Genomic DNA, 27,310 nt, shown 5'->3' on the forward strand with positions numbered 1-27,310 from the left:
CTCCAACTCCAGCCAAAACTCAGTACGTATTCTGTTATCTGATCTGTTCTTTAAGCATGTATACTGAGATGCTAGCTATGCTGTTTATACTGTCTAGTATGTTAGATCTATGCATGCTAGTTGTTGTGCTTATCATAATTTATTTCATATGGAATTTAATACTGTGATTGTCTATTTACTCAGTTTTCAGATATGATATGCTCTGGTCTAGTTGGAAGCAATTTTTTTATCCGTGACATAATTAATATCTTTACAGTTCATAGGGTAGCAGATGAAGTCCCCTGATCAAAATCTCTATTTATTTGACTTTCTTAGCCTTATGTCTGCAAGCTTTGCTTGTTTGAATGCAAGGAAAATAGTTTGTATTATTCCCATACATATGGGATATGGCACTCCTGGATAAAAAAATTTTATAGGCGAGCGACGGCTCACCTCTATTTTTTAGCTAAAAATTAGGGCATTTGCAGGAACGGTGATGCCATCATCCGCACCTAAAAATCAATTTACAAAGGCAACTAATGGCTTCATTCGCCCCTGAAAATGAATTCTACAGGGGCGGGTGAAGCCATAAGCTGCTATTGCAAATGCATTTCCATTGGCCAGCTCCCCCCATAAACGATTCCGCTGACTTTTTAAAATGCTTCTCATCAAAGTGTATAAATTTTGATTCCTGCTACGTGTTCAGCTATTATCCTGCCAAATTTTATAATAATTCACTAGCATATACATAAGTTATTAATAAATTAAATATATCGTAATAAAAACTACAAGAAAAACATTTTGATTCAAAGAAATAAGTACATATTCTTCATAAAGCACATTGATACCATCAACGATGGCTTCATAATCATTAATTAATTCTCCACCTTTGTGAAAAAGCAACGATTTCCATGGGTGGACCGTGGACCAAGGTCCGAACTACCCCTAGAAATCCTTGTTTCTATGGGCGGTCCGTGTTTTGGTCGGCTCTTGGAAATGGATGGTTGGCCTCATGTGCCATACCTGGAAACCGATTTTCATGTACGGCCCGGATGCTACAGTGCGGCACCCAATCTTTGGAACAATTGAACTTCTCGCACGCCCTAAGGTATCATGCGCCCCCAAATCATTTCTCAACTGTTATAGAAGAATCTCTTCAGCTGTATAGAAAGGGAGCTCAAATTATTTTTTATGGGAGAAGTGCGTTCGAACTTGATGAAAAAATTGATAAATTTCATATTCTGCAATAACATATCTGGAGTGCCTTAGATCTTTTTCCCTGCAAGCCAGCGACTGTAAAATGCGAGCGCTTCCCTGGGCTTGTACTCAGGGACAGCGTGGCCGGCTCCCTGGAACGAACATCTTAAAATCTTAATCCCAATCACAAGTGGAAATTCTTGTAAATTCAATTGAAAAGGGGAAATATTTAGCAGCTGATGGGCGTTATGTTAATATTCTCGTTCAATTCAGGCAAGGAAACTGAACAGTGTTTCATGAATTTAGTTTACATATATGTTAGGACAAGAAGTCTAATAAGGCTAATGTATTTCAAGAATACTTCTTTTGCTAAAAGCTCACAATTTTTTCATGGTGCGAGTAGAAGAGATGAAGGAAACGGAGTTGGGGGTACATACCTTTATTGTGAGGAAGGTTAGATTATGATCATAACCTTGTGTATATCTGAAATGATAAAAAAATGAGGCATATGTTAATCTTGTTTCTAGTTCCTGCTACAAATCTGAACCACTCGCGCGACTTTAGTGCAAACTTTCACAAGCTCACAATTTTATATGCACTGATTAAATTTAAAATATTGTTTTTGAATTCTGGCAGCATTGATTGATTGTTCTAAGTTGTGTAAAATAGATTATTGAAGAACTGAAAACAGCATTTAATTGAAACTAATTAGTGTTGGTATGTACTGGAATGTGATTCTAAGGTAAAGTATGTGAAGAAAAGACGGAGAACACACCCAGCAACTTGCTTTCCGAAGTACCATGGCCGCCACCTATCAACAACTTGGTAGCCTATTGATTTTACCCATGCTTCCGTTCCAGTGAAAGGAACACACAGCTCATGGTCTCCACTACAACATAACAAAGGTAAACATTACTCTAAACTTTAGTCAGATCTAACATTTCCAAAAGAAGACTGGTTTATTTTGTACCTGTAAATTAGCACGCGATACCCCATCGCGGTGAACTTCTTGTGATAGCTCTGCATTGTTCCAGTATCATGAGTGTAGTCTATTCTTGCGGTATATAGTTCCCATGATCCAATTAAGCTTTTCTAAGATCGTCCCCAAAACAAGAGAAGGTTAGTGCTGACTTTTGTTTAGTGTTACCTCAGGCTCCAATAATAGAAGTTTTGATTTATCACACATCGTACTGGTTTGGCATGAATTGCAGCTCTCACACCTTCATCGTCTAGCCATAGAGTAGCAAGTTCATCACTCTACAAGCACATGGAAATATGAAATGGAATAAAAGGGGGCTGCGGTGTGAGGGGTCAGTCATAGTTGCCCAAAGATGAACTAAGCACCACAATTCTTCAAAAATTCAGAAGAAACACAGCATCAATGAAATTTGTAACTAAGATAGGGACATTGATTGATAATTAGCTAGCCCTGCTTATTGAAACAAAACTTGAGTAGGACTGAATATTTGCTTTATGCTAGAGGAACAGTGTGACAATAGCATGATCAGTGAAAGTAGGACATCATCCTAATTTTCATACCGTGCAGGGAAGTGATCTGCCACCCAGTCCTGGCCACATCGGAATGTGTCCATTCCTAACAGCAGCACGGAGGGGCCAAGAACGACCTGCCATTCGCTTCCTCACTGGAAATGGCCTCTCAGTCTCTCCCAGCCTTGTGAAACTCGATGGCAAGCTGCTGTTGATGAACTCTACCTCTTGCATTTCAGGATGGTGGTAGCAAGGTGCAAGGATGTTGTACATGTTCAGGTCTTTTAGTTCCTGCAGATACCAGAAATGAGCCTTTACAGCACCAACAAGATTACGCTATGCGATTTATTTGTATGTTCTGACCCAAAAGACATTACCCAATGCACTCTCTCTATGTTCTCCTGGCACAGATCATCTACCTTACCCCAGAATGTGCCGCCGCATGTAGCTTTGACATCCTGAAACAAATCCTATCAGGAAACTTGAAGTTTTGTGCCTGGTCAGAACTGAAACTATATGCAGAATCGGTCTTTGTCTGCCATAAATATATTCTGCCATCACCTAGATGCTTGAAGTGTCTGATTCTACTACGAGCAAGTGTGCTAGCTAGTAAGTATTAGCACATGAGCTGAACCACAGACCTCGTACATGCCAGTTGAGATGAGGCCCATCCCATGTGCAAATGGCACAAAGGCATTGTAATCATAGTTCACATCAGTTGCTCCATTGCCTATCAGATAGCCCTGAATAAACAATGCAGACATGCTTAGGAACTTGCCCTGCACAATTGTACAACGGATCGCAAAATAATGAAACTGAAGGAATAACCTTGAAATTGATCCTTGGCTCCACACCTTTCAAGATCCCTGTCAAGGTATACAAACATTATGGTTCAGAGTTGGGATGATGGAAGGTATGCAGTTTACATCGTTGTTAGTCAGAGTATCAAACCTTTGACAACTTCATCTGTGAGTGTGGGGATATAATATCCTGCATATGACTCCCCAGAAATGTAGAAGGGGTTCGACTGAAACTCGGGGTACAGCTCAAACCACTGCAACAGCAAGGGGTTGACATCGGATTTCACAGTTGAAGTAGAAAAGATAGACAGCAAAGCTACAGCTGAAACAGAGTGTGGACCTTCAAAAGGAACTTGTGTGCATCAGCTGCAGTTTTCAGGTCTCCGGTCGTGTAATCCGATTTGTTCAACGAGTATGACATCCCAACACCAGCAGGAGAGTCCAGGTACATGATGTTTGAGACCTACGAGTGACAAATTAATGGGTCACTTAGCTTGCTTATTCTTAGCTGCCAAAAATATTGAGGATGTCAAATTTTGTGAAAATGTTTTAAAAGGAAAGTGTAAATTAAAAATTCATAAAAATTTATTCATCAAGAAATGAAAACGAGTACAAACATGTTAAAAAGAAAAATGTACTTTCTTTGATTTTATTCCCTCCATTATAGGAACCTATGATGCTTTAGAATTTGGTTTATCAAACTTTAAAGGGTTATCATGATATAGATATTGGGACTAATAAGTTTCCTAGTGTATAAAGTTTCAGTCCCATAGATTCTAGGTGATAAATTTGGGGAATCAAAACACCTCAAAAGTGGGGGTGCAATCGGATCATGTACGGATGGATATCGCTGACCCCATATTCTATTTCATGTTTTGTTTTCTCGATGTTGGACAAGGATAGGGCCGCATACAGATGCTGATCTTAATTAAGAACACAAATGGACTAGTATCAAATTTGATTAAAAACAATGTCGGTCACAAAATTATTTTTTAGGTATTGAGTAAAAGTAACACTATACATAACACATGTGTTATGATAATTCGACCATTCACAAGTTCAACTTCCAACTACATTATGCTCGAACAAACAAAGTAGAACCACAGATATAGGTGTAGTAGCTAAATAGCTAATGTCTTATGTATGGAACTCAATTACACAACATTCTAAAATATTAGATAGAAAATTTGATAGATAGTCCCATAAAGTCATAGAAATGAATGAATTAGTGTTACACTTTATGTTTTTAATTAAGTTGAATTTGTTACTACAAGCACAAAAATTTAAAAGTTTTGTGGATTATTTCAAGTTGAAAACCTATAATTAGATGTTGTTAAAAATTCTAAAATTTCTCCCAAATTCAAAGTTCATTACATGAAATTTCCATCAGTTCATTTTTGTATTTTTAGATTTATTTTGAATTTTTAATGTTTTAGTGAACTTATAAATACTTAGGGCAAAAAAGTTCTACTTCACTTACCATGTTGGGCCGAAATTTATCTCGCGTCTCAAATATGGTCTATCGACTAGGTCTAAGGAGGATGCAACTATCTAAATGAAATCTTACCTAGCTAATTCAAATTATTTGATGCATAGTGTCCTTCTCATATTCAAGTCCAATATTCAAGAATACATGACATATTTGAGAGTTCTTGGCAAGTGATGGTATTGATGATCAAGTAAAATTAGCACAACATTATGATTAAGTAGTGCTAGTTTAGGTTTAGTGTGCAGCTTTCTAGGTGATTAGGATAGAGTTGGGTCGAGTGATAGATCCATATTTGTTACTACAAATGCTTGCCATGGTTGTGAAATAACACCACTAGTGAAGACGATGGGAGTGGTCTATATAAGACAAACCAGGAGATCCACTATCATATGAGGAACTCTAACAGCTCATCTACAAACTTATCAAGTTAGGATGTTTGACTCTTGCAAGCTTGCGAGAGGGCTCCAACGATAACGCGAGAAGGAGAGAGAGAGAGAGAGCTTCCACGTCCGATTTATTGACGCTTCCACTAGTAAAGATTCGATAGTACCACTATCAAGATTTGATAGATTTTATCTTTAGCTTTATTTGCTCTTATGAATTGGCTTTATTATCGATGGCTCAATCTGTGTATCGGACTCCTTGGCCGATGCCATCTGTGGGACTCTTCGGAATCCTAGTTGATGCATTTCTTGTCATTTACTAATTAAATTTTCTTTTCCTTGTCAAAATTTTCTTTTCCTTTTCCTTTTCCTAGTTGATGCATGCCAGGAGAGAGAGAAAAGGAAAAAAAGGATTCTGTCAAAAAAAAGTCCAGGAAAAAAGGAATTTCTAAATTTTTAGCATTTTCAGAAAAGATAACATATTGGTAAAAACCAAAACAAATAGAGTATAAGAGCTTTAACGGAAAATTTGTTTCTTATTTATTTTCTTGGAGTTTGGTTAGTATCTTTTTTATGTTATAGTGTTATACAAAACCAAAACAAATAGAAACAAACTCTAAATTCTAGAAAAAAATAGAGCTTTGATGACAAATTAGTTTCATAATTTTGTTGAAGTTTGGCTAAGATCTTTTATATGGATATAGATAATGTTGGATCTTCAAGATTTTGTATTTCTCGACAATTGTAACATCCAAAAATCACTAGTACACAAAGCATTTCCGTTGGCACCCCAATTTTTTTGACTGGCGGTCGCATTTGCCAACCATCAGCACAAGTGCTCTGTATTTGTGCTGGTGGTCGACATAAAGGGCAGCCAGCACAAATTGATTTGTACCGGCGGTTGGCTTAAGCAACCACTAGAATAAATACGGGTATTTGTGCCGGCAGTCACTTATGTCGACAGCCAACACAAATCATTTTTTAATAAAAATAAATAATTATTTTATATGAAGTTGGATGAAGACAAATTTTATATGAAAGTTATAGAGTCGATGAGATCTAAAACTTTATAGTTGATAATATTTTGTTCAAGACCGTTTATTGGGTCAAATATTCAAACCATTTCTAAAATCAAATTTTAAACCTTATATCCAAGTTACAAATAACCTAATATGAAAAGAAACCTTATATCCAAATTATAAAGTTTGATAAGATCTAAAACTTCGTACTTGACAATTTTTTTATTCAAGATCATTTACTAGACCAAATATTCATTGACATATTTAAATCTAATTTTAGAAATGATAATTTGAGTTTACAATTTTTTTAAACAAACTCGGATGAATATGAACTTTATGCCAAAGTTATAGTGCTCGATGAGATCTAATTTAAGATCATTTAGAGTGTCAAAGACATGATATAAGAATCAAAAAAGTGATATTGAAAGAATAGCATACCTTCAAAAGAGAAGATATAGTGTGTCGGTGAGATGGTAAGGAAGCAGAGGTTTTGGGTTCGAACCACGTACCACGTGCATCACATATGCTCGAAAAAATACGGGACTTGTGTCAAATTATGGCCAGTTGGGTGTAGATATCTACTGAAGTATGAAAATATTTTAAAATTTTAAAATGATTGGAATTGATTTGTGCTGGCAGATGCTTAAGCCGACCACACCAACACAAATGTTGATTTGTGTTGGCTGGTGTCAAAACCATCCGTATAAATACATTTTAACCGTCAGTACAAATACTTTTTTATAATGAATTACCACTATGTGTATCCGGAGATCTACGGAATGCCAACATCCTGCAAATCCTAATTACGCTTTGTTCTCAACTCCAAAAAGTCAGGGGCACAGAGCCGAAGGCAATATAGTCCATGCGCAAAATAAATATTTGCTAGCATAAATTACAATATTTTAATGTAAAATTCAACTGTAGTTATTACTCTTCTAATTATCCAAAGTATAGCATAACATGGTACATATGGGATCACACATTTTTAGAAATATATTTACCATTATAGTGCGATGATATATCTATTTTTTTACCGGTAGCAAAGCACAGTTATATTTGCTAATTTATATATAAATTCATCAATAATACTAAATTTGCATGATTTAATCTTAATCAGATGCCTATGGTCTGGCGCTAGTGGGTCGGTGTGTCGTCGCCTGCAACGACGTCGGATGCATTGTCCGAAATCGGAGCTAGTGGTCATGCGTTTCCTTTAATAGAATCGAGTTCCCGGCGTACTTTGTTTACATTATCTCTTCATGGAGGGTGCACCAAGTTCTGACGATACCATTTAGAAATTAATAAGAAAGTGAGCTAGCCTGAACGACGACACATGACGATGCTTAATTCTCTCACGAAAAGGAGTCGATAGATTCTCAATACGACCAAGTCTGAAGAACTAGCCTGGAATTAGTTCATGATCAATGCCGGTGAAGCACCGATCGATCGATCGATCAATCGAGGAAGTACCACACCATCCTTATTATTCCTTACCTTTGACCAGCTGTAGGGGTTGAGGCGCAGCCTGGGCAGGCCGCCCGGCGTCGTGCTCCGGCGGGGCTCGAAGGTGAAGGGCCCGTGCTCGTAGACGAAGCCGTCGAAGCTGGAGCAGCCAGGCCCGCCGTTGAGCCAGAGCACGACGGGGTCGGCGGCGGGGTCGCGCTCCGAGAGCACGAGGTAGTCTCGCTGGCCCCGTCCACCGTCACGTACCTGCCCGTCTGTCCCGATCGCATCGCATGCACGCGAGCAGGGCGAGAAGAATCAGCAGCTGATCGATGATGAAATCGGCCGGAGATTGGCGTATTATACGTACCCGGCGTAGTGCCTGGAGGGGAAGCTGCTGCTGGCGCCGCCATGGAAGCACGGGAGGCGCGTGACGAGGTGCTCCTGCGGCGCCGCGGCGGCGAGCCGGAGGACGAGCGCGGCGGCTACAAGGAGGGGAAGAGAGGGAGGAGAAGGCCATGAAGAACAGAAGCAGCAGTGCGTGTGTGCGTGCTCATAGACCAGCAAGGTAGCAAGCAGGCAGCAGTGGCGAATATTTAATACTGTCCAAGTCCCTCGGGCCCCGGGCGGGACCCACCCCGAGCGGCGGGGGCGAGGGCCCACGTGTCAGGCGGCCACCGACACAAGGAGTTTGTTTGGTTACACGGCAGCAAGACGGCAACTGCTTAGCTGATGGATGGCATCTGATTGAATTACGTAATCGCGGGCCTTTTAGCATAATAATATGTAGACATAATGTAATCGCGGGCCTTTTAGAGATATGATCCCGCAGGGGTATGATATTACTCGCAAGAAGCTTTTGAATATTATAATTTCTATTCATGAGAAAATGAACTTTCTCGGCGTTTCCTAATATATGTTTTAAATTTTTACATGTTGTGGAACACTGGATAACATAATACAGTAATAGTTTATAGATGGGAATTTTTAAATGATGAATTATCATACAACATGTTCAATCCTAATGCACAGCTTTCTGCCCAAAAGATTGGGGACTGACTAGCGTGAACTAACACTAGCACCTCAATTCTACCACTCTAATAAGATCCAAACTAAAAGTAGTTTGAACACTGGAGCTGTGGTAGAACCAATCTGAATTACACCGGCTCAAGTACACAAGTCCACTTTCAAGGGTTCCAATCGTACTTTAAACGGTGTAACCCCTTGGCCTGTCTGGTAACATCCCGATAAACCACCAAAAGCAGGATCAAACAAGGTACCTCGCACGAAAGCGAGTCCAGAGATACAATCGCCATCATATTTTACATCACAGGTATTTATATTATAAGAGTTTCCAAAAGTAGCATAAGTTCCAAACTGATAGAAATCATTACAAACTAGTTTAAAGTTTCAAGTTCACGGCAGCGGAATTTAAAATACGACAACTATACATGTCGCCAGTACGGATATCATGCTAAGCCCTGGCATAACATCATTCGGTATGATCAGTGTTGGCCGGGGATGGGTCCTACTCCACGAACCAACCATCAGACAAAGCATGAGGCCAAGGCATGGTAAGAGTAGGGTCTTCAGAGACATTACCTGAAATAAAGTCATATTGTAAGACTGAGTACTCTAATACTCAGCAAGGCTTACCCGTCTCATGGTATATTTAGCCATGTAACTAGACTTATGAAGGCTTATAATGGTTCTACGTTTAATTTCAGCTAAAAAGCAACAAAAAGTAGATCCTTAATTCCAAATTTTAGCTTTCAGGTTCTAGTTGATTCTCCATTCTAAGTAAGCAACTATAACTACTCAAACATGGTAGAACTTTCTCAACAAACATCATCTTTCATCATCATTAAGTTGCTCTTATTACTCTATGTGGCAGAAGTACTAAGTAGTCTCAATCTCCGCGAGAAACGGACGATTCTGAATCGAATTTCAACCCTTACAAGGTAAACCTAACTCACACGCTTGGAACACCGACAGGTCGTTCCGAAGCAACCGTTTGCCTTTCATTTCGGGTCGTGGAACAATGCCACCACAAGCGACTGCGGACCATACGCACATCCAATGTGCAGGACATACATCTACAGCGCGACTGTATGATCGTATTCCCGTCTGCTCTGCAGAACGTACTGCTATACGTCGGTGCGTATAAACATAAATTAAAAGTCGAGTGGTGGGGAACGAGTCCACTTCCCGGGCCGATTGGTTACTAGGCTTACCACTTACCATATTTCACGGCATGTGGCTAGTACTTTCAAACGCTTAACTACCACTACCACACACTGCGACCTTAACCAAATTCATCAACACAGACGGGGTATCATTCCTTTCCATGATACTACACGTAACCCCGTCCGTCATTCTTATAGTGATTGAAGGATTGTAAGCAACCAATTCCTATATCGCGCGAGTGATAGGAAATCACTCGACTTCTACCGGTCCTATTAGTAGAGCATCTATGCGATAAGGACTCAGGTACAATACATAGGTTCCTAGGGTTTATGCATCTAGGGTTCCATTTCAACTCCTAGACTTAATGCAAAATATAATATATATATATATAAGCATAAAATTGTAGCAAATTAAAATACTGGATTATGCACCGGGGCTTGCCTTCACTGGCGGGGTTGGGGTCAGAGACGTTAATAAAATCTTCCGAACTTAGGTTCGAAGCTTCAGTTAAATCTCCGACGACATTCTCGGGGACTTCAGAAATTTCCACTTCAGGCTCCGGCAGAATCTGATAATCTCCATTGGCGAGAAGCGTTGAGTCTACATGTGATGTAAACGATGCAGTTTAGAAGATGCATTGACTTTTATTCTATTTCACAATAAAGTTGCAATCCAACGAAAACATAGTTCACTCATCAAACATATCATTCACTCTTCTACTGGGCAGTCATTTATCGAGTATAAACTAAATTACCTAGTTACATTAAGTAACATAATTGTTTACCCTAAACATTTAAACTAACTGCATTAGATAGCATGTTTGGTTATCTTAAATAATTTAAACTAATTATATTTAACAACTTTATTTATTTGACTAGCTAATTATCTCTAATAACCCTAGGTTATTATTTAATTATGGACTTACTTTGACTAATTAAATAAACCCTAAGTTAGGAATATATCATTATCATACCAAGTTCTATTTATTCTGGTTGTTCTACCCCTGATCATAGGTTTAAAATTTGTGGACATGTCACACTACTCAAGAGCAACACTTCAAAATATTTTCATAATTTTTCATGAACTAGAGCTATTGTTCATGAATTTCCTTTGAATCTAAGCTTAAATTCATTACTGAAGTTACACTAGGATTCTGACTCTCAAACTTTTATCTTGGATTATGCATGCTGAAACAAAGCTAAGGTAAAATTTTCAGCCATAAATATGAAGAGATGCACCTGGAATTAAATCATGAAACTTTTATTAACATAAAGCAAAGTTATTTAAATATCCTAGCTAGAGGGATGTTTTGAACTTCCAATTTTTACACAACTCTACTTATGGCACACACATCTCATGTTTAAAATTTGAGCCTTAGCACTGCTATGGATTAAAAGATCTAATTAAAGTATCCATTATCTACTAATTTAATCACAGCACAAAGTACACATATTCATCTCATGGTCATAATACAAAAGTTGTAGTATTTAACATGAGAATTCAAACCCAACTGGTTTGACATTTTTCTGAATTTTCTAAAATTTTCTACATATTTTTGAAGTTCACAGCTTTTGAATTGGGGGGGGGCTCTGGAATCTTGCAGGAAGGCCCTTGGAACTTTTTAAATCCTTTCAAATAAGCCCTTGGCTTGTCGGGGAAGAAGGCAGGGACATCGCCGGCCAAATTTCGGCAAGGGGGGCGGCGGGGGGTGGAGAAGGAGTGGTCAGCGAGCATCAGGAGATCAAGACGCACCTTCTGGGGGTCTTGGGAAGGGGAGGGGATGACCGGAGGTGGGGTTCCCACAGCGGCCGAGGTGGCGGCGGAGAGGAGCTCGTCGGCGAGAGGGTTCCAGCGAGGAAGTGGGGCAATGCTCCGGTCCAGAAGCTGCAACAAGAGGAGAGGAAGCTATTGGTGCAGTTGAATCGAACGGAGAAGGAGCGGAGGAAGGGGTTCGACGGTGATAGGAGCTCACCGGAGAGGAAGGGAACGACGGCGAGGTGGTTCCGGTGGAAATCCGGCCACGAGGAGTGGCCTGGGAGTGTTAGTGAGGTGAGGGAAAGCTCCCCAGGGGGTTGTAGGGGGCAATGGGAGGCGGACGGCGGCAGCCCACGGCGAACAGGGGGTCGCCGGAGTGGAGGAAGGGGGCGGCGATGGTGCTCGGTGCTCGGGGTGCGCGCGGCAAAAGGAAAAGGAGAGGAATGGGAAGGGCTTGAACCGAAGAAACTCACGGCAACTAAGAAGGAACGAGGGGAGGGAGGAGGTGCCGGCATTTGCCACGGCGGCGGCGAGGTGTCGTTCGGCGGGAGCTCGGGCAGGATAGAAGAAGGGCGTGGCAAGCGCGGGGAGGCCAGAAGAGAGGAGGCTAGGGCGGCGCTCGAGCTGGGGGCGACGCGTGGAGGTGAAACGCAGCAGGAGGTGGCGAGGGGCGGCCGGAAACAGCGGGCGGCGGCGCAGCAGTAGAGGAGCAGAGGAGGGGCGCCAGAGGAAGAAGAAAGAGAGAAGGGGGTCCGAGGGACTGGTTTGCAAAAATAGAGAAATCCAGGGACCCCACAGTAAACTCAAATTTCCCACTGATCCAAAAGCTTAATGAGAAAATGATCAAAATAGAAGTTGTAGAATTTTTCAAACCCTACAACATTGCTTTAGGGTTCAAGTTCAAAAACCTAAAGTACAATGCTTTATTTTACAACTTTGCACTCAAATCAAACTTATTAAAGTTTTGTCCTTATTAAGGTAAATTTCTTACAATTTTGGACCTAATTGCAAGTTTTCCTGCAATGTCATGATGACTTGCATTTTTACACTTTAGCCCTTAGTAACTTTGAAAGTTACTTTTGTAATTCAACTACTTGCATAAAAGAACTTGTACTTTTGTAAAATTACAGAAATACCCTTATTTTCATAACTTTACTCAAATTTCACACCATTAAAAACATACAAAACATTCTTCCTATTGGCTTGCTATATTTAACACCTAGGGTGTCACAGGAGCTGTCCCTCAGTTCTACTCCTCCGAACTAACTTCACCCCCTAAACTATAAATAACTTAGCTATAGATAAAGTATAGATTCGGAACATAGATTTAACAAGTATAAACCTAAATAAATCCATAGATAAAGCATAGATTCGGAGCATAGATTTAACAAGGATAAACCTAACTAAGTTATACATGATTCAATAAATATGAAATTTTTACTACAGTTCAAGCATATAATAATTTTTCCACCTAAAAATTTCACTACAATTGTACCATAGAAGCTGCAGTTATAAATTATCCCAATTAATTACATAAAAATATAGATCTAAAACTACAGCAAAAACTTTGTACTAATGAATACCATATTATATATTCACTGTGTAGATCTACTCATGTGGAGTCCAACAAAATTGGATTTTCCATTTTATGATTTTTCTATAATTTACTATAATTTTTAAAGATTCAGCGAAAATAAATAAAAAATAAAAAGATAAAACCGTGCCACTGTAGCAAAACCACCATCCAAAACCACTTGGGAGGTTATTTGACTGATTTTGAAAAGTTTAGAGGGTAGAATATCCAATTTGGGGGTGAAATAGTCCACCATAAATAGTTAGGTGTCAGTAGACTTGGATAAGTACGTACACTAATTTGAATTGTGGCAAGAGTAATATTTGTGATGATTAAGTAGTAGTACCGGATCATAAGTGAAAATTTTATTCCATCAAGGAACACCAGCTGTTGATACGTTGGCTTAGCACTTGAAAGAGGTCCTTTGATTAAGAAAAATCATCTGATTCTTAGAACCGTAGGTTAAACTATGTTACAGTTGCAATTTGAATTGAGAAAGTAATTCCTAAGCTTTTCTTTTGTTCAGGGTCAAATATTATTTATAGCAAAAGACCATGAAATTCTCGGGTACAACCCTGCATTGACAATAAAAGTAAATTGCAGTTTACCAAACATCATAAGTATGTAGTTTTCCGGTAGCATGGCCAATCTACTTGTAGTTTTATAAAAGTTAGCCTTTCTATCCTCATTTTGAATCTCCACTTAATGATCACACGATCAGTGTGTGTGTGTGCACCTTTCAAAACTATATTCCACCAGACCAGTACTCTAGAACTGCCCTAACTACAGCAAAGGAAATGTATAACAAAGACATGGACAAAGCATCTATCACCTAACAGAGAACTTCTTATTCTGCGAAAACCAAAAGAATATATTACAAAATAAGGGAGAAACTTCATCCCATGCATGGATCTGATCACCCATCCATCAATAGTTGGTACATTATTACTATAATAACTATTATTACTATGAACTGACCACACTAAACTGGTTGAATCCTGTACAGAAAAAAGAAAGGTGCAGTCCTACCCACACCATCATGCAGAATAAAGCATGAAACAACTTCCCCCAATACGCCAACAAAACTGGCACTGATCTTGGCTTCACCATGAATCCAATGTACCGAAACTCACAGCAAAGCTGAAAAACTCTCAACAAAAATGGTGCCACCTCAATTGCTGGGCCACCTCAATCTTTTGTGCTCTCCTTCACAACTGAAGTAGGTTTTGGCAAAATTGGCAGAGTGACAGGCCCAGAGACACTATCAAGAACAGACCACTCTTCATCCTCTACCAATGCAGTAACAAGGTTTGCAGGAACCGCAGTGCTTGACTTAACAGTCAATGAGTGCTTACTGCTGCTTGCTTCTACGTTCGTCAAATCTTTGGTTCCAGAACTGGAGGATGTACTTGCTGCTTCTGTATTCAGGAAGAGACAGACAGCAGCACAGTCGTCAGTCTTTGATGTGGGGTACCGAGTCCTCCATGCCCTCTGAGCCGATTCCACAAGAAACTGGGCTGCTGAGACCTGTGAAGGGGCTTTGCTGATGATGCTAACAACTTCACCATTGGAAAGTACATCCCATACCTACATTCATCAATGAAACCCAGACAATAATATAGCAAAAATCTTCATAGCTCTTAACAATAACTAGTTCTACAAATATGCAGCAACCAAGATGTTTATGTAAATCTGTGCTCACCCCATCAGTCGCCAACACAACAAATTCATCCTTCTCAGTGATGCAATGGTATGAAACATCAGGCATTGAAATAATACCATAATTCTTTAGACAGAAGTCTCCAAATGATCTTGCCATGGCCAGTCCTGGTGAGTTGAATGTGGGAAGCCACACACGTGCAACATCCGGCTCATCTGGAAGAGAGAATATTCTACCCCTTCGCTGCCTGATTCGCTCTGCTTCACCTGTAAAGATTCAATTGGCTTTATTTCAGATAATATCTAGCAATCACAGCACCAAAATCACTTCATGCTAACAAAGGAAACTAATAGAAGGAAACAGCCAATTGGTGTGTTCTTTCACCATCATTTGACACAAAAGCACAATGTGACTTTTGAGCTGTAATTGACATATCAATACAGAAAGTTTAAGGAATACTGTTTCCTTTTCAGAGGATGTATGCATGAGCATTAATAGTCTTGGATGAGTGCTTATAAAAAAATGGGACTCCACAGAATGAGATATCCTAATACAACCACAATAATGAAAGGAGCCTTCAAATTTTTTGGATACACTGAGTATTTAAAACTATAGTGCATCCAAAAAACAGAAAATTATACTATGGTCTAGGTAAATGAAATTAAGCCTGCCTGAAAATGAGGCAGTGTAGAAGTACTTTTATTGAACAAGAATACCCTGCTAGACACTAATACCTAACTTTTACTGCAATAATGATCTGTTTTTATCCTATGATACCTCTAAGCACAAATGCTTAAAAGGAAATAAAAATGTTAGTATACCAGCATCTAAAAAAAAAATTAAATGCCTCATGTATGAATCACATTCTAGCGAGATGATGCTTACTAAACTGTCAGATTCAGAAAAATTGATCTATGCCAAAATTGTGGAGAAAACAACCAAGCACATAATATCTTTTTCAGCTACAGTAGACTTCTAAAGTAATAATACACTAGGTGCAGATGAATCATACTTGGAATGCTAGGTTTGAGGTCCACCGTCAACTGAACGGCAACTAGGTGATTTTCTTCATCTCTAGTGCCCAAGACAGCTCTAGAATCCCCCAAGTTACCAATTATAAGATTTTGTCCCTGAAGAAACAAAAAGATAAATGTGCTAGAGCTTGAAAAGAAACAACTGTAGCTTTTTAATAAAGAAAGGGCATGAAAGATCATAAAAAGATTCAGTCTTGACCAGAAAAATAGGTGTAGTTCTACCTGCTTGATTACTGTAACTGCTGTTGTTCCACTGAATGCACAATCAATATTTCTGTGTAATTTCAGATCCCTGTCCATAACATAAAATGCCCGCAAGAATGAAGCTCTCAGTGCTGGGAAAAATTCTGGTGGCTCGTCATTCTCCTCCTTTTCAAGGGAAGCATCAGTATCTTCAACCATGTGTGGAGTTGTACCTCCTGTAGCGACCCCATTCCTTCCTAAATTTGCACTCAACTTTACAGGGAGAAGATCTCTGACCCTCTTGGCAACCAAATGTCCATTTGGTCCATGGCCATCAAAAACACCACAAAACACGGTATCATCTTTTGAACCAAAATTCTGCAAGTGAAAAGAAAGAATTATTCTTGGAGCCAACTATATAATACCAGAAAGGAGATCCTTGAATATGGAAATGAAGATTGCACAATAATTCTAGTTGCAGTTTACAATTAAGCGAATTAACAATTAGAAAGTGCTTCCTCCACAGCCATCACATGCATAGACTTCGAAAGTCTAGGTTCAAGAAAAAGTTGATGAAAATGACCAAGGATATGACATGCTATAATCATCTGACCTCTTTCACCTCATTAAAGCAGGGGCTGAGATTAAAAATGTTGAAAAATAAAACTACACTCTTGTTTCACATAATGGACATCAATTTCAAATAGCAATGCATGCAAATGGCTGTTATTTTACCGGCTGCATCATTAACATGTTCCGATCCACATGGTTAGCTGGCAGCCGCAGCAAGATATGACACAACTATTTAAACTTCAGTGAACTGTGAAGAAGATTCTAATGAAATTTAAATTGAAAGATATAAGAACAACTTATGTGGCATCTAGAGATAGATAGCCAAAATCAGTGAACTGTGAAAAAGATTGTAGAGAAACCTAAATCTAAATAGGTAAGAACATCACATGTGGCATATAGATAACCAAATAACTTAATACTGAAATGGAAAGTCCCAAGTCCCATCTGTTAAATCCCACAAGTACATCAAGCAGATAAGACTGTCTATAAACAGAAACACTAAGGATAAGGATGAGAACCGTGTGGAGCCCCTTCCTGCTTCCAGGTTTCTTCATCAGGAGAGCAATTATTAAGCACTGATTAAATTACTAAGTAAACCACTCTCGACCGGCAATATCCAATGGCAATCCATGTGAAGCTCGGTAAGGGGAGACGCATCGAACTGGTATTCTGATCCCGATGTAGGGGGATGAGGCAGGCATTCTAGGACAAGATGACACATGTACGTCCCGTGTCAAAGTTAAAATCTTTCGTTGTCCGGGCCAGCTCGAGCATACCTAAGAACTCCTATTTAAAAATAGTGTAAAAGCCAGACAGTTCTGCTTTTGCACGTTAACATCACATCTGGCCAAAGCAGAGCTCAACAAACCATGAACATGTTTCGTTTTCGTCGTATCAGAAACCTGCTTCCAGAGCGTCCGCGATACGAGCTTCACATGACGCAGAGGAATAGGATGAAAAAGTTGCCCATGGAACTAAAACTAATTGGGAGATAAAAATAATTTCTTTACTGGCGAGAGAAATGGTGGTGGTGGTATTACCTCCCAGACGACCATGGCGTCCTGGTTGACGCCCTTCTTGCCCTGCATGGTGTAGAGCGACGCCGCGGCGGAGGCGGAGGCGCCGTTCCCCGCGATGCGGCCCGGGGCCGGGGGCTCGGCCCCTGCGCGGCGGCCCTCTGCGGACGCGCCGCGGGGCCGGCGGCGCCGGATCGAGCGCACGGCCCACCTGTACTGCGCGGGCGCCGGGGCGACGGCGGTGACGCTGACGCCCAGCGCCCCGAGCAGGCACTCGAGGAGCTCGACGCAGCAGCCGCCGGCGGAGGCCTCTGCGGTCTGGGGCGGCCCCGCCTCGGCGAAGCGCGCGGCGACGGCGACCGCCAGCAGCCTCTGCTGCGCCTGTGACTGGTCGCCGCAGCCCGCGCGCCGGCGGCCGCCGCCGCCCACGGCCCCGGCCCGCCTCCCCGCCGCGACCGCCACCATCGCAGTCCAGAAACTCTCGGGGCTCCCTGCAATCTGCTCCTGCGAGGCTCTCGGAAACGATCAGATCATGACCGGGCTGGCCCCGGGGTCGGATCTTGGAAAAGGGGATGGGACTGTGTGGACGTGGCGTGGGCGCGTGCGAGCGCGGGGCGTGAAGGAAAGGAGAGGGAGCGCGCGATGGCCGCGGTCGTGGCGGGGGCGAAGGAAGGGGGCGGAAGGGTCAAGCGCAATTGTTTTATTGGCCGCCGATATTAATTGTGCGCTGTGCGGCCGCGACGGCGAAAGCGAGCCGCCCGCCCGCAACAGTGGCAGGGCAGCAAGGGGGCGGACAAGCTTGTGCGTGCCGCCTCCGCGTCGCCGTGTGGCTTGGTGGCCTCCGGGGCCGGGCGCCGTGGGACCAGGAGAGCGGAGCGAGAGCGAGCGCGAGGAAGGAGGATCTCCCTCGCCGCCGTCCCTGGCGGACAGCGACGGGACGCAGGCAAGTGGGAGCCAGCAACGGGAGGCCAGGCGGGAAGGTTGATGGTTGCTTGGGGCGGCGACGCACGCACGGGATGATGGGTCGGGATCAGCGTCGGCGGCTTACCTGCAGCGTCGCTGGCGGTGTGGCCCGCTCGTCGGTCATGTGCGGCGTCACTGGAGTGGTGGCGCCGGCGACTTGGGTGGGGGAGCGGACGGACGCGTGCACGGCGCGGGGTAAAGAACGGCCGTGCAGCCACTTACCTTGGCCTCTCTATTCTCTAGCACACTTCACAGCATTTCACGAATCTCTTATTTGTAGGGGAAAAAATGTTTTCCCTTTCTTTCTTGCTTATATATATCACACCACCTCGAGATTCATACTTGGTCACATGATCCATCCTGCGGCGACAACACGCTCAGTGGTGGATCTACTATCTCGACACGACAAAAATGATAGGTGCTTGTGGCGCGGGTTGCTGGCAACGGTTAGTGGTAGAAAACAACATATCATTAGATTCATAGATGCACGCAAAGTTATAAGATCTAAAGTGACATGTATGAGCCTAGCAACGAAGTTAATAGCAATAAATTTAGACAACCATATTACCTTGTGATGTATGCAGCATGCTAACTAGTCAAAAAACACAAATGCTATGATAAAAGCTAAAAATTGTGGATAAAGGTTATTTACCTTAATGTCACACCTTGTCCAGCCCTTCCAAGGGGTAGGCTCGCATACACACAGTACCCTGCTTACATTTTTATCATCGCTTCGTGTAAAAGGATCAATCCGAAGATGCTATAATTGGAGGATAAAGGTTTATAAGTTGGATCCACCCTTGCTCAACTAGCAAGGTGGTACTAAACATGCGCACGCAGCGCTTATAGGCCACTACCGGACCACATCCAAATTAGACCGGGTGTCACACTTAACATATACCGTACCTATACATGCAAAGCTATAGGATCCGTAAATTTACTTTCTCGTATCTAGCATTAAAGCAAAATCGGTGATAGGTTGCTATTGCTATCAAGCGCCGATCACTCCAAGAGTCATGTGCTATAACGTCAAATATACGGTAACTATGATGGGTATGATAAAGGGTGAGTGGATGGCACGTTCTCGGCAATAGTTAGAATGTAGATGTGTAGTTACCCGATCATAAGTGGTTTTATACATATACGATATTACTTGGTGATGATCTGGGTCGCGGTGGGTTGCTCACAATGTGATATATATATATATATGTATATATTATGATATTGATAAGATATAACAAGTTCATAGCCACTCACTTCACATTATATAATATTGAGATGGCTACAACCGTAACTTACTATGTGGAAAATTATTAACATGTCAGTCACGTTAGTAACGGTACAAAGATAGTTACTTGTTAAATTTCATATGCAACTAATTTCCTCGATAATATGCGTGCTCAGAAGTCAGAGCGATTGGAGGGCTATAATTATGACTTACAACCATGGTACAACAACAAAGTAAGTGGTTGTGTTGCTAGCAACAGGTTTAATATATTTATATTAGCAACACAAAGAAGAGGTTATATGAGTGACAATTTGGATAGATGATTAACACATTAGATATAGATTTCTCCATAATTCTTTTTTGTTGAATAATAACTTATCATATATATATAATATTTTCCTCTACAATCAAAACAACCATGCATTTCAAATTATTTTCCTCCTGCAAAGGTTTATTTGGTTGTGGGGCAGTAAAATATGATACTAGATAATCTATCTATCTATCTATATTTATCTATACCACAACGAAAACTTTTGAAATCACATTCTACTCAACTAATTATTTTTACCCCCTCACAGCGGACCCACCGCGCAGGCTAAAAAGGTGTGACCAAAAGTCTGACAGGATCCTCGTAGTCAAAGAATCGCTAGAAGCAAATTGTTTCAGCCGATTACGGCTGTTTTTTCTCACCGCGCTCTCCGCGTACCCGCCCGCCGTACCCTCCCGTCGCTAATCCCGCTCCCATCAATCGTGCCCGCGGATCACGGTCCTGGTGTGATCCGACGCGTCTCACCTCCCACGCAACGGGCGATCCCATTGATTCCGCCCCTCCCCACGCACCATGCTCCCATCCTCCGCCGATCCACCCCTACTGATGAAGGGAAAAATGAAGAATTAGGAGATGGTGTAGTCCAGAAAAGAAATTAGGAGATGCCGATGTGTCCGAGGAGGAGGTGGACAACATCTTGAAGAAATTTGAGAAGAAAGAGATGGAGTAAATGCGTTTGCCAAGGCATGAAATGAGCGTCGATGATTTTTGACTTGTTAACAGTTATAGGCAAGGGGGCATTTGGTGAGGTAAACCTACCTGCAAATATGCGACCATTCTGTATCCCATTATCTTTATGTTTCGGTTAATGCAATAGTTTTCTTCTAGGTCAGAGTCTGCAGCGAGAAGTCCACAGGAAATGTTTATGCAATGAAGAAGCTTAAAAAGTCGGAAATGCTTTGTCGAGGTCAGGTACAGCTATTTTCTTATTAAAGTTCTGATTCATGTTTACACATAATGTTCCTTCTCTGAGTGATTTTTCAGGACATTTTTGTAATTTTTTTTATAGGTTGAGCATGTCAGAGCTGAAAGAAATCTTCTTGTTGAAGTGGATCACCACTGCATTATCAAACTATACTGCTAATTCCAGGACAGTGAGTATCTGTACCTGATCATGGACTACCTCCCCGGAGGTGGCATGATGATGCTGCTCAGGAGGGAAGACACACTGATTGAAGATGAGGCCAGGTTCTATGCTGGCGAGACAGTTCTTGCGATCGAAGCGATCCACAAGCACAACTACATCCACAGGTACGGAGCAAACTAATCGGGTTCAGTATTGCTGCTGATGTGGTGTTCTGATGAGTTAAGAACCTGAATTTTCAGAAATATCAAGCCTGATAACCTGCTACTGGATAAGTTTAGTCACTTCAGAATGTCAGATTTTGGGTTGTGCAAACCGCTAGATGTAACCCGATGTAAGCCTTACTACAATCCTTCCTGCGTTCATATTTCCACCTGATTTAATTATTGGCCTGTTATTTGTTTCTCTGATTCGCTCCAAATTGCTTTCTTCCCTTCATACCGTACAAGGGTCATATAGGCCAAATGATTTGAACTTGAGGGTTTTCTATCATGTATGTATGCTTATCCAATTCAGATGCAGCCATGCAGGCAAGGAAGCGAGATTTTAGGTCCCACAAAATCGAGGCACATGCTTTATTTGTTCTTTTGTAGTGTAGAACTGCCTCGCTCTCGTACATTTGGTAACGCACCGTTTACTAGTTCCCGACTAGTACTCTATAGTACTGAAGGGCCTCACTCCCATACTTCCAGTAATGCTCAGTTTACTAGTTCCGACCAGTACTCTATATTACTGAAGGGGCATCGCTCCCATACTTGTAATAACGCTCCGTTTATTAGTTCCCAACTAGTACTCTATGTTACTGAAGGGGCCTTGCTCCCATACTTCTAGTAATGCTCCGTTTACTAGTTTCCGACTAGTACTTTATGTTACTAAAGGGGCCTCACTCCCATATTTCCAATAATGCTCCGTTTACTAGTTCCCGACTAGTACTCTATGTTACTGAAAGAGCCTCGCTCCCATACTTTCAGTAAACACACTTATTACTAGTTCCTGACGAGTACTCTATGTTACTAAAGGGGCCTCGCTCCCATACTTCTATTAACGCACTTATTACTGGTTCCCGACTAGTACTCTATGTTACTAAAGGGGCCTTACTCCCATACTTCCAGTAACGCTCCATTTACTAGTTCCCGACTAGTACTCTATGTTACTAAAGGGGCCTCACTACCATACTTCCAATAAAGCAGTTATTACTATTTCCCGACTAGTACTCTATATTACTGAAGGATCCTTGCTCCCATACTTCCAGTAACGCTCCGCTTACTAGTTTCCGATTGGTACTCTATATTACTTAAGGCGCCTCGCTCGCATACTTCCAGTAACGCTCCATTTAGTAGTCCCGACTAGTACTCTATGTTACTCAAGAGGCCTCGCTCCCATACTTTCAGTAACGCACCGTTTACTAGTTCCCGACTAGTACTCTATAGTACTGAAGGGGCCTCGCTCCCATACTTCCAGTAATACTCAGTTTACGAGTTCCGACTAATACTCTATGTTACTGATGGGGCATCGCTTCCATACTTTCACTAACGCTCCGTTTATTAGTTCCAGACTTGTACTCTATATAACTGAAGGGGCCTTACTCCCATACTTCTAACGCTCCGTTTACTAGTTTCCGACTAATACTCTAAATTACTGAAGGGGCCTCGCTCACATATTTCCAGTAATACTCCGTTTACTAGTTCCCGACTAGTACTTTATGTTACTAAAGGGGTCTCGCTCCCATACTTCCACTAACGCACCGTTTACTAGTTCCCGACTAGTACTCTATTTTACTGAAGGGGTTTCACTCCCATACTTCCAGTAATGCTCAGTTTACTAGTTCCAACTAGTACTCTATGTTACTGAAGGTGTCTCGCTCCCATACTTCTAGTAATGCTCAGTTTACTAGTTCCCTATTAGTACTCTATGTTACTGGTGGGGCCTCACTCACATGGTTCCACTAACGCTTAGTTTACTAGTTCCCGACTAGTACTCTATGTTACTGAAAGAGTCTCGCTACCTTACTTGTAGTAATGCTCAACTTACTAGTTCCTGACTAGTACTCTACGTTACTAAAGGGACCTCGCTTCCATATTTCTAGTAACGCTTCATTAACTAGTTGCCGACTAGTACTCTATGTTAGTGAAGGGACCTCGCTACCATACTTCCAGTGACGCTCTGTTTACTAGCTCCCGACTAGGACTCTATATTACTAAAGGGGCCTCGCTCCCATACTTCCAGTAACGCACCGTTTACTAGTAAGCGACTAGAACTCTATGTTACTAAAGGGGCCTCGCTCCCATGCTTCCAGTAATGCTCAGTTTGCTAGTTTCCACTAGTACTCTATGTTACTGAAGGTGCCTCGTTCCCATATTGCCAGTCACGCTTAGTTTACTAGTTCCCTACTAGTACTCTATGTTACTAATGAGTCCTCGCTCCCATACATCCAGTAACGTACGTATTACTAGTTTCCGACTAGTACTCTATGTTACTAAAGGGACCTTGCTCCCATACTTCCAGTAACGCTCCGTTTACTAGTTTCCGACTAGTACTCCATATTACTGAAGGGACCTCGCTCCCATATTTCCAGTAACGCTCCGTATTACTGAAGGGACCTCGCTCCCATATTTCCAGTAGCGCTTCGTTTACTAGGTCCTGACTAGTACTCTATGTTACTGAAGGGGCCTCGCTCCCATACTTCCAGTAACGCTCCGTTTACTAGTTTACGACTAGTACTCTATGTTACTAAAGGGGTCTTGCTCCCATACTTCCAGTAACGCTCCGGTTACTAGTTTTCGACTTGTACTCTATGTTACTAAAGGGGCCTCGCTCACATACTTCCATTAACGCACTTATTACTAGTTCCCTACTAGTACTCTATATTACTAAAGGGGCCTTCCTCCCATACTTCCAGTAATGCTCCGTTTACTAGTTTCCGATTGGTACTCTACATTACTGAAGGGGCCTCGCACCCGTACTTCCAGTAACGCTCCGTTTACGAGCCCTGACTCGTACTCTATGTTACTACAGGGGCCTCGCTCTCATACATTCAGTAACGCACCATTTACTAGTTCCTGACTAGTACTCTATAGTACTGAAGGGGCCTCACTCCCATACTTCCAGTAATGCTCAGTTTACTAGTTCTGTCGAGTACTCTATGTTACTGAAGGGGCATCGCTCCCGTACTTCCAGTAACGCTCCGTTTATTAGTTCCCGACTAGTACTCTATGTTACTAAAGGGGACTCGCTCCTATATTTCCAATAATGCTCCATTTACTAGTTCTCGACTAGTACTCTATATTACTGAAGGAGCCTCGCTCCCATACTTCCAGTAAACGCACTTATTAGTAGTTCCCAACGAGTACTGTATGTTACTAAAGTGGGCTCGCTCCCATACTTCTATTAATGCACTTATTACTAGTTTCCGACTAGTACTCTATGTTACTAAAGGGGCCTGGCTCCTATACTTCCAGTAACGCTCCATTTACTAGTTCCCGACTAGTACTCTATGTTACTAAAGGGGCCTCGCTACCAAACATCTAATAAAGCACCTATTACTATTTCCCGACTAGTACTCTATGTTACTAAAGGATCCTTGCTCCCATACTTCCGGTAATGCTCCGTTTACTAGTTTTCGATTGGTACTCTATATTATTTAAGGTGCCTCGCTCCTATACTTCCAGTAATTCTCCATTTAGTAGTCCCGACTAGTACTCTATGTTACTCAAGGGGCCTCGCTCCCATACTTTCAGTAATGCACCGTTTACTAGTTCCGGACTAGTACTCAATAGTACTGAAGGGGCCTCGCTCCTATACTTCTAGTAATACTCAGTTTATGAGTTTCGACTAGTATTCTATATTACAGATGGGGCACCGCTTCCATACTTCCAGTAACGCTGCATTTATTAGTTCCAGACTTGTACTCTATGTTACTGAAGGGGCCTTACTCCCATACTTCTAGAAACGCTCCATTTACTAGTTTTCGAGTAATACTCTATATTACTGAAGGGGACTCGCTCCCATATTTCCAGTAATGCTCCGTTTACTAGTTCCCGACTAGTACTCTATGTTACTAAAGTGGCCTCACTCCCATACTTCCAGTAACGCACCGTTTACTAGTTCCCGACTAGTACTCTATTTTACTGAAGGGGCCTCGCTCACATGGTTCCACTAACGCTTAGTTTATTAGTTCCCGACTAGTACTCTATGTTACTGAAGGAGCCTCACTAGCTTACTTCTAGTAATGCTCAATTCACTAGTTCCTGACTAGTACTCTATGTTACTAAAGGGACCTCGCTTCCATAGTTCTAGTAACGCTTCATTAACTAGTTTCTGACTAGTACTCTATGTTAGTGAAGGGGTCTCGCTCCCATACTTCCAGTGACGCTCTGTTTACTAGCTCCCGACTAGGACTCTATGTTACTAAAGGGGCCTCGCTCCCATACTTCCTGTAACGCACCGTTTACTAGTTCCCGACTTGTACTCTACGTTACTAAAGGGGCCTCGCTCCTATGCTTCCAGTAATGCTCAGTTTGCTAGTTCCAACTAGTACTCTATGTTACTGAAGGTGCCTCGCTCCCGTACTGCCAGTAATGCTTAGTTTACTAGTTCCCTACTAGTACTCTATGTTACTAATGGGGTCTCGCTGCCATACTTCCAGTAACGCACGTATTACTAGTTCCCGACTAGTACTCTATGTTACTAAAGGGACCTTGTTCCCATACTTTCAGTAACGCTCCGTTTACTAGTTTCCGACTAGTACTCCATATTACTGAAGGGATCTCGCTCCCATATTTCCAGTAACGCTCCGTTTACTAGTTTCCGACTAGTACTCTATGTTACTAAAGGGGTCTTGCTCCCATACTTTCAGTAACGCTCTGTTTACTAGTTTCCGACTAGTACTCTATGTTACTAAAGGGGTCTCGCTCCCATACTTCGATTAACGCACTTATTACTAATTCCCGACTAGTACTCTATATTACTAAATAGGGCCTTGCTCCCATACTTTCAGTAACGCTTCATTTACTAGTTCCCGCCTAGTACTCTATGTTGCTAAAGGGGCCTCGCACCCATACTTCCAGTAACGCACTTATTACTAGTTCCCGACTGATACTCTATGTTACTCAAGGGGCCTTGCTCCCATACTTCCAGTAACGCTCCATTTACTAGTTTCCGACTGGTACTCTATATTACTGAAGGTGCCTCGCTCCCAGACTTCCAATAACGCTCCGTTTACTACTCCCGACTAGTACTCTATGTTAAAAAAGGGGCCTTGCTATTAATGCTTCCAATAACGCTCCGTTTACTACTCCCGACTAGTACTCTATATTACTACTCCCATAGTTCGACTAATGCTCCATTTACTAGTTCCCAACTAGTACTCTATGTTATTAAAAGGGCCTCGTTCCCATACTTCCAGTAACGCAGTAACGCACTTATTACTTGTTCCCGACTAGTACTCTATGTTACAAAAGGGGTCTTGCTCCCATACTTCCAGTAATGCTCCATTTAATAGTTCCCAACAAGTACTCTAGTGTACTAAAGGGGTCTCGCTCCTATACTTCCAGTAATGCACTTATTACTAGTTCCCGACTAGTACTCTTTGTTACAAAATATGTCTTGCTCCCATACTTCCAGTAATACTCCATTTAATTGTTCCCGACAAGTACTCTATGATACTAAAGGGGCCTTGGTCCCATACTTCCAGTAACGCAATTATTACTAGTTCCCGACTGGTACTCTATGTTACTAAAGGGGCCTTACTCCCATACTTCCTGTAACGCTCCGTTTACTAGTTTTCGACTAGTACTCTATATTACTGAAGGTGCCTCGCTCCCAGACTTCGGATAACGCTCCGTTTACTACTCCCGACTAGTACTCTATGTTACAAAAGGGGCCTTGCTAGTAATGCTTCCAATAACGCTTCGTTTACTACTCCCGACT

The 27,310-nt window shown here is 41.9% G+C and overlaps 2 protein-coding genes and 1 pseudogene across 2 annotated transcripts; 1 reads left to right on the forward strand and 2 right to left on the reverse strand.

The window, feature by feature from the left end:
• Positions 1 to 765: 765 nt before the first annotated feature.
• Positions 766 to 9,358, reverse strand: LOC112900582 (serine carboxypeptidase 1-like). The gene is made up of 14 exons (XM_025969428.1): positions 9,344 to 9,358; positions 8,165 to 8,350; positions 7,850 to 8,065; positions 3,805 to 3,927; positions 3,616 to 3,718; positions 3,493 to 3,530; positions 3,306 to 3,407; positions 3,042 to 3,122; positions 2,716 to 2,955; positions 2,368 to 2,433; positions 2,147 to 2,268; positions 1,952 to 2,065; positions 1,614 to 1,659; positions 766 to 1,328 (listed from the first exon to the last, which is right to left on the reverse strand). Exons 1-14 carry the CDS (start codon positions 9,356 to 9,358, stop codon positions 1,245 to 1,247), a joined length of 1,536 nt encoding a protein of 511 aa, XP_025825213.1. The 3' UTR covers positions 766 to 1,244.
• A 4,781-nt stretch (positions 9,359 to 14,139) lies between these two features.
• Positions 14,140 to 18,547, reverse strand: LOC112901096 (probable protein phosphatase 2C 38). The gene is made up of 5 exons (XM_025969928.1): positions 17,804 to 18,547; positions 16,230 to 16,568; positions 15,986 to 16,103; positions 15,016 to 15,239; positions 14,140 to 14,900 (listed from the first exon to the last, which is right to left on the reverse strand). The coding sequence occupies exons 1-5, from the start codon at positions 18,242 to 18,244 to the stop codon at positions 14,502 to 14,504; spliced, it is 1,521 nt and encodes a 506-aa protein (XP_025825713.1). The 5' UTR covers positions 18,245 to 18,547; the 3' UTR covers positions 14,140 to 14,501.
• Positions 18,548 to 18,864: 317 nt separating this feature from the next.
• On the forward strand, positions 18,865 to 21,795 carry LOC112900584 (annotated as a pseudogene).
• The last annotated feature ends 5,515 nt before the right edge of the window (positions 21,796 to 27,310 follow it).

This window comes from Panicum hallii, chromosome 7 (genome assembly GCF_002211085.1).
Source record: "Panicum hallii strain FIL2 chromosome 7, PHallii_v3.1, whole genome shotgun sequence".
NCBI classification, from domain to species: Eukaryota; Viridiplantae; Streptophyta; class Magnoliopsida; order Poales; family Poaceae; genus Panicum; species Panicum hallii.

Excerpts from the sequence above, each read along its gene's own strand:
- LOC112901096 (XM_025969928.1), bottom strand. The coding sequence starts at position 18,244 with ATGGTGGCGGTCGCGGCGGGGAGGCGGGCCGGGGCCGTGGGCGGCGGC. Across the intron at positions 16,569-17,803 it reads ACGCCATGGTCGTCTGGGAG|AATTTTGGTTCAAAAGATGA; the intron begins GTAATACCACCA and ends TTTCACTTGCAG. Across the intron at positions 16,104-16,229 it reads CAGTTACAGTAATCAAGCAG|GGACAAAATCTTATAATTGG; the intron begins GTAGAACTACAC and ends TTGTTTCTTCAG.
- LOC112900582 (XM_025969428.1), bottom strand. Across the intron at positions 3,719-3,804 it reads CACACAAGTTCCTTTTGAAG|TGGTTTGAGCTGTACCCCGA; the intron begins GTCCACACTCTG and ends TTGCTGTTGCAG. Across the intron at positions 3,123-3,305 it reads TCTCAACTGGCATGTACGAG|GATGTCAAAGCTACATGCGG; the intron begins GTCTGTGGTTCA and ends GATTTGTTTCAG.